This window comes from Rhagoletis zephyria, unplaced genomic scaffold (assembly GCF_001687245.7).
Source record: "Rhagoletis zephyria isolate East Lansing unplaced genomic scaffold, Rhagoletis_zephyria_1.1 Rzeph_scaffold_21589, whole genome shotgun sequence".
NCBI lineage: Eukaryota > Metazoa > Arthropoda > Insecta > Diptera > Tephritidae > Rhagoletis > Rhagoletis zephyria.
This window is the reverse complement of record NW_016178647.1, coordinates 1-7293: the sequence shown is the minus strand read 5'-3', so window position 1 is coordinate 7293 and position 7293 is coordinate 1. Positions and strand designations below refer to the sequence as shown.

At 35.9% G+C, this 7293-nt stretch overlaps 1 protein-coding gene across 1 annotated transcript; it reads right to left on the bottom strand.

The window, feature by feature from the left end:
- Window positions 1-3833: 3833 nt before the first annotated feature.
- On the bottom strand, window positions 3834-5815 carry LOC108381154 (farnesol dehydrogenase-like). The gene is made up of 2 exons (XM_017637568.1): window positions 5149-5815; window positions 3834-4166 (listed from the first exon to the last, which is right to left on the bottom strand). The coding sequence occupies exons 1-2, from the start codon at window positions 5722-5724 to the stop codon at window positions 3996-3998; spliced, it is 747 nt and encodes a 248-aa protein (XP_017493057.1). The 5' UTR covers window positions 5725-5815; the 3' UTR covers window positions 3834-3995.
- Window positions 5816-7293: the final 1478 nt, after the last annotated feature.

The following is a 7293-nucleotide window of genomic DNA, read 5'->3' as shown; positions in this document are numbered from 1 at the left end:
GAACTTTGTGATCTTTGATGACTTTTATGGCTTACAGCTAAATACATACATATGTATATGTACATATTTTTATCTAGTAATTTAAAGTGGTTCTTCTAGATTCCTATACTGATACATACATACATATTAATGTACCTTGGAATAGAGAATCGTGGGCAAGGCGTGAACGTTTAAGAGAACACCTTTGAATCTTTTATGAGAAGTGTGGTGAATAAATTATTTAGAAAATGCCGGAGCTAGTATAAGAGAAACTTAAAGCTCAGTTAGTCAACGACGTAGCGTAAATGTCGGTTGACGTACGTAGCAGCATATAAAATTTATGTTTGCGCTTTTAAGGTTCCAACAGTCAACGACGTAGCGTAGACGTAGGTTGACGCAGACACGATCTACCTTATAGGATTCGCGCGTTAACGAATACTCACCACCGCATGACGCTGCCGTTGCCATTGCTTCTCTCTCTGTCTCTCTCTATCCACAGTAAATTGTATATGTTGCTACGTACGCCAACGTATGCTTACGTTACGTCGTTGACTATTTGCGCTTTTACAGGGCAAATCTGGTAACTGTTTTTCAACTCACCACAGTCTTTCGAGAAACAATCGTTATAATGTTCGCTTTAAGTAAAATGTTTTCTAGGAAATAAATTTAATTTAATAAAAGTATAAATTTAATTTTAAAAAAGTTGATATATTTTTCTTTGTAAAACCATAACAACTAATTAATAAAAGAAATTAAATTAAAAAAAGAAACCAACTGAAAATAAAACACATTTTTATTTAAATATTTTAAAAATTAAAATGAAATTAAACAACAAAATGCTGAATTTAAATTAGAAAAATAAAAACTGAAACCAAACTAGGAAAAAAAGTACCAACAATTTTATAAATTTAAAGAAAAAATAATTTGATTTTTAAAACAATATCTAAAAATTAAAAGATCACTAAATTAAAAAAGACAAAAAAAGCAATTTAAAAATAAAATGAGATCCCAAAAATTAGATTACCTAAATAAAGAATTTTTGTTTCTTTTAAACAAGAAAATCTAAAAATTTAAATTCAAAAAAAAAATATGAAAAAAAAATTTAGTATCAAAGAAGACCTGTATTCGAATAGAGGTTTATTACAATGATCGTTTCGGTCGCGGAAACTAGGTGGTTCTTCGTGGGGAGGAAGCTCGAAAAGCAGAAATCCGAAATGGCCCAGAAGAAATTTTGAACAAAAGTGAATTTACACTAATTCCACTGACATTATTGCACGTAGGTAGAGCTTTAATTTAGAAATCACTATTTTCACTGTCACGTTCAATGGCATTTGTTTCCAAATGGGATGTTTAAAAAGCGGTCAGGATAGGTCTTTTTGGCCTCAATATGATTTCCATGGGTATGAATAAAGGAAATAAAATTGTGTCAAAATACATACATACATATGTCGACAAGTTTTAGCGTGAAAATTTTACATAGTGAAAATTAGCCTTAAGCCTTTGTCGAGAAAAGCTCGAACATGTAGAGCCGACTGTCTTGGGAATGAGAATACACCATCCGCTGAACCACACCGACTATAAAAACACACTCCTCTCAATGACTATAGCACTTTTGGATTTGGGCTAGCCAATTCTGGGCCAATTCCGTACCGCTAGTTTCTATTTCAACGGCAACTGCTCCAATTTGTTCTCCTACATGTTGTCTAAGCGTATAGCAAACACCAGCAGGTCTACGGTCTTACTGAACTATGCACTGAACTCGTGTCAGCACGCATACATATATGGCGGGCCGCTCCACTGAAACCGCCCCGGACAGTGTACTTCAGGAAAGCTTAGAAATAATTATACAGCTATATGTGCTTTTCAGAACATCGAAGGGGAAGAAAGGAGCATCAACCCTCTGCAGCATTCTCTACCCTGACCCAAGTCTTGAGCAATCCAAAGTACTTTTAGGAACATATAACCTCAAACGCTATAAGGAATGCATGAACTTAGGCAAGCATAACTTAAGAATTATTACACACACCCTGAAAGGACATTGCAGGCTAACCTATCACCTGACGAAACTGGGTATTTACTCGCAGGAGCGAGACTGCGCAGCAAAAGTTAGGATCGCATCCTGCACTGATGCACAAACGCAAAAGACACCTGCGGGAACACTTAATAACCGAGCGCAAAGTGAACCCCGTAGATTTAGGCTCCATACTAAAGATTCTCTCGGATACTGGGTTAACAGACGCACTATAAATCCATAAGGGGGCACAATAGATCTTGGAGTCGCAGTGCTTTACCCCAAACAATAATAATAACAATAATACTCTCGTCAGTCCAATTTGAATAAGATGCCCGACGACACTAACCACCTCTTTATATACCCACTCACATCAGCTCATCTAACATTCACCTTCTCACGCCCAAACCAGTCGGATTTGACCTTTAACATAAGAATAAAGAATGTACCCTCAGTTGATGTATTGACTTCGACAGGGTTTAGTAAGCCGCTACAACACAAAAAAGAAACATCGCCAAGACCAGCAGTAAGTTATAGCCCCTCTCGACTCTCTTTAAATTGCGCCAGGATCCGACGTTGAGACCGCTGTTCTGCCTCTGTACGAAATTCAGTACCTTCATGGTTTCCATGCCAATGGAGTTTGGAAAGTAGCCCACTGCGACGCTGGAATGAGAAATTTTTGATTCCTCTGTAGCCCACAGTGCAACACCTCCACAGGGTAACAAGGGGACCATGACTCTTCAGTCAAGTTCTGCTCACAGTGCAGTACAAGATATCCTGCCTCGTATACAGAAGCCATGAAGGTTGGTTTTATCGCCAGGTACTTATCAGCCAGTATTTTCCCCTCGCAAGCACTTCCATCTTCACCCCTACAGTAAACATCCTTAAATGAGACAGAGGTCTGTCTCTTAAGTGTCGCAGAAGGTGCAGCCTTCGATGACGATGGTTCTTCGTGCATCGGCCGCTTTTTGAGGCCACCATCTGACATACGCTTCTCCTACGTTCAGCCTTTTCTTTTGGAGGTGTTGGTAGCTCTTCTTGCCAGATCCCCTGAGCTTTTTGTGTGCCTCAATGGGCCCTTCTTTTTTGTCAGCAGGTGCTGTCTGTGGATCAGATTGGCTTGCGCCATTGTGCTCTTGAGGGGTAGGCGGCTCTTTGAAGCCATCGTGGCCGCTTACGCCAGTTTCATTATTTTTTTTCACTATTATTATTAGTGTTCTTGTTGTTCCCACGAGTATTAGGGTCACTTGTTCCGCTGCTCCAGAGCCACTTAGCGCAGTAAGGCATTTGTTGAAATAGGGCCGCACCCGTGCACCCCAAGTCCGCATAGTAGCGACTAGGTACCCCCTAACCATGCATCCCTTCGCGCACGCTGTTCCACCTTGGATTCGGGAAAACGTTTTATGACGAGCGTCGACGTCCCGCATGATCCAGTTTATAGGTAGAGAAACAGATACATGACCGTGTTACCCCCCTAGCTGCGGCTACCATCTGGGTGAATGGTACGGATCACACTTCCTTAGGCACTTCCAGATAGCAGACCTGGACTTCCTGAGGCCCCGAGGGACTCATTTAATACCTGCCAAGCCGAGCTGCCTGCCACAAGTGCAGCCACCATGGCAACATTTATGCATATTATTGAAAGTGTGTGAAATAAGGGTAAGACCACCGCTGCTTACCATATAGCAGTAGTTTACACAAAGGTGAGAAGCCTACTTATATTTACGATGTACGTGCGCTGTGTAATTAATGTTCGGTTTTGCCCTAACATAGACCTCTTTACACGTGTACTCTTAAAATTGGGCAAAAAAGAGCTGGGCGTGTATCTTAATCTATTCGTTAATATTCCAATGCTTTTTTATTTCATCGTATAGATACTAAATAAAACATAAGAGTAGAAATACAATATATACATGCATACAAATATACTTAAATGTATGTACATATGTATATTAATATTTAATATATGTGCATATGTGTGTGAAACATAAGCTAAAATATTTAATTACCCGCCCAGTGTTGGTATCACAGTAATCTCCTGTATTTGCATGTGTGGCGGTGTAGAAAGAGTGAACAAGATGCAGCTGGAAATATCTTCTGATCTCAGAATTGGAAGTCCAGCGTTTTTGAATTGATCCGGAACGATTTCTGTATCTGTTAAACCGGGGCTAACGCTCTGAAATTATAAATAACCACTTTGTTTAAATGAACTTGCATTCATACATGCATCTTTACATACATAAATTTGCATGCTGATATGTACATATGTATGTCCATTAGACTGTACCAGAAAAAAACATTCGCCATGCAACTTCGAATCTAAAGCATTTTTAACCGACTTCCAAAAAAGGAGGAGGTCGGAAGTCGGAATATTTTTTTTTTTTATGTAAATATGTTACCGCATAACTTGGGACCACGTCAACCGATTTCGATAATTCGTTTTGCATCGGAAAGGTAGTGTCTCAGTGGTAGTCCCTTACTAACCTGATTAAGATCCGATCAGTGGATCATGAGATATATATATATATATATTTTTTTTTTATATGAGAGTTGAAGTCGGTTTTTTTTTGCTAAAAATTACTTGTTGCAACGCAATTTCGAAAAAGGGTCCTTATATCTTCGCCATTTACAGTCGAATCTTAAAGTATGATATATCGATGTTCTTGTGTTAAACAGACAATTTCTTTTATTGCAGAGTTCATTGACCTCAAGCACCCCGGTCTTGTATCTATCCACCAGATCTCAGCTCTTATCGCGAAAAACGTACCACCCTAATGCCAGTAAATTAAAGTCATTAAACTTTTACTGAGGAATTATTTCGATTATTCCAGGAGAGCTATGTATTTTGAAAAAATAAATAAAATTCATGTGGAATGTAAGTATGTATCACCGAAGAATGTAAATAGGCGACCGCAAGGTTCGGCAAAAAAATATTTTTTTGCTTGTAAGACGGTACGGCCTAATGTACATACATATGTATGTATGAATGTTTGTATGTATGCTTGCGCATTAAATGACCATAATTATCTTATCAACTTTGTAAACAGCCAGGAGTAAGCGTATATCATAATTGTTTTGAATAACATACAAATGCCAAATAACAAGTGAACACTAAACATTGAACAGTTCATCATGTTTGGTGTCGTTTTAATACTCACAGTTATTTTGATTTTTGTCTCCAATCCTCTAAACTCTTGCCGATATATCTCAGTAATAGCGGTTAGTGCATACTTAGTCGGCGCATACACATTCATAATTGGCGGTTCATCAAACGGCCAATGTGGTACCGAGTGGCCCACTACGCTATTGACGATCACCACATGTCCATCAAAATTGCGTTCTTTCATTGATTTGAAAGCGCGTTGCGTACAATATACCACACCCATTATATTAGTTTGTACAACTTGTTGCATTACTGCAGGATCCAAGTTAACGGCTTGACCCACTTTAAAAATGCCGGCATTATTCACCAATATATCAACGCCACCCAATTCTTTGATGATCCAATCGAACGCCTTATCCACCGATTCTTGTGATGAAACATCGCAAACGAAAGGATGGAAACGTTTTTGTTGTTCAGCTGGCAATTCAGATTTATATTCTTCCATCAGCTGTAGTCGGCGGGCAAGTCCCACCACAACAAGATTAGCTTTAAGTAAATCTTTGACTATGGCAGCGCCAATGCCTGAACTAGCACCAGTAACTACAGCGACACGACCTTGCCAGCGTTCCATTATGATTTCACTTGGGTTGACGAGAAGAGTCGCAGAAAAGTAAAACTAAGTAGTTGCGCCTGCAATGGAAAGTGTATTACTGAAAGAACTCTGTAACGTTTAATGACTTTTATTGCTTACAACCAAGATTTGTAATACATATAAGAGGTTGAGTATTGCGGAAGCCTGTTATTTTTCTCTCGCTAAATTGTGCAATAAGCTGAGTAGCTGGGCGATAACAACAGCGAAAACGACAATCAGCGTAAAAAAAAAACATAAAATTGAAGTGAAGTGAAGCAACATATTTATGTCTGCGGATTATCCCCAAAAAATCACGAGAGGTGTTTGGGTCAAAGCAACCTGTTGAAACCAATTGTGATCGATAGCCTACACAAGAATGCATTTACAGTCACAAGTTTTCTTCATGTCGAAAAAGCTACAAAACGAGATTTTTCACAGCGGTCAATTTTTTCTTAATTTTCACTTAAACTCGCTATATCTCAGACTTTTATGAAGCGCTTGTTTTGAAATTTATACACAATAAACAAGATACTATTCTAAAGAAACTGGGCTTAGCTACACTTCTTAATACTTATTAAAAACAAAATGGCGGTTTTTTTGTGTTGTTATAAACTTTGAACGTTTTTTTTTTTTTGTTTTAGCGCAACCATATAGACGAATGTCCAAGGAAATTTTTGAGTAAGTTTAAGATTTACACAGCAAGTCTTTCGTAAACCAGTTGTCAATTCTGGAACAATTGAGAGATCTGCTAACGAGGAGGTCTTAGCGTTATGCTGCTCGTTTTAAGCAAAAAATTTTTTTTAAATTAAATTAGATAACAAAAAATATATTTTTTTTTTTTCTTTTTAAAACAATAAAACTAATAAATTTCAGAAAATTTTTTAAAAAGTGAAAATAAAGCAAAAATAAATAAAAGCATTTTAAAAAACTAAATGAAATTAAGCAATAAAAGCTAAAAATTTAATTAAAAAATAAAAATAAGTAAAACGAACGAGAAGAAACTAGTACTTTTAATTAAATAAAATTAAAAAATATATATATTTTTATTTTTAAATCCAAATTTAAAAGGAAAAGGAAGAAAATGGAAATAAAATAGACAAAAAATACAAATAAGTTCATAAAAATTAAATGAAATAAAAAAATATGTATTTTTCACTTCAAAACAATAAAATTTAAAAATTAAAAGAAATCGAAGTAACCAAAAAAATAATATTTTAAATCCAAAAAAATATATATATATAAAATAAAATATTGTATTTCTTTTTTAAACTACTACTATCTCTTCTTTAAACTAAGCTAAAAATTAGAAGAAAATTAAACTAAATAAATAAAAAAAATATTTAAAAAGGGAAAAAATTAATAAGTTCTGAAAACTAAAAGAAAATTTAATCAAGAAAGAAAAAAAGTAGATTAAAAAGAAAGAAAATAAATAACACGAATTTCTAAAAAATTAAATGGAATTAAAAATATATATTTTTCTTATTTGAACAACAAAATGTTGAAATTAAAAGAAAATTAAGTAAAAAAACAAGTAAGAAATTCTAAGTTCGGGCGGAGCCGAACATTAAA

What these genes read in the sequence shown, in the direction of transcription:
- LOC108381154 (XM_017637568.1), bottom strand. Translation starts at nt 5,724, where the DNA reads ATGGAACGCTGGCAAGGTCGTGTCGCTGTAGTTACTGGTGCTAGTTCA. An exon ending in AGACAAAAATCAAAATAACT is followed by an intron (nt 4,167 to 5,148) that starts GTGAGTATTAAA and finishes TTATAATTTCAG; the next exon opens with AGCGTTAGCCCCGGTTTAAC.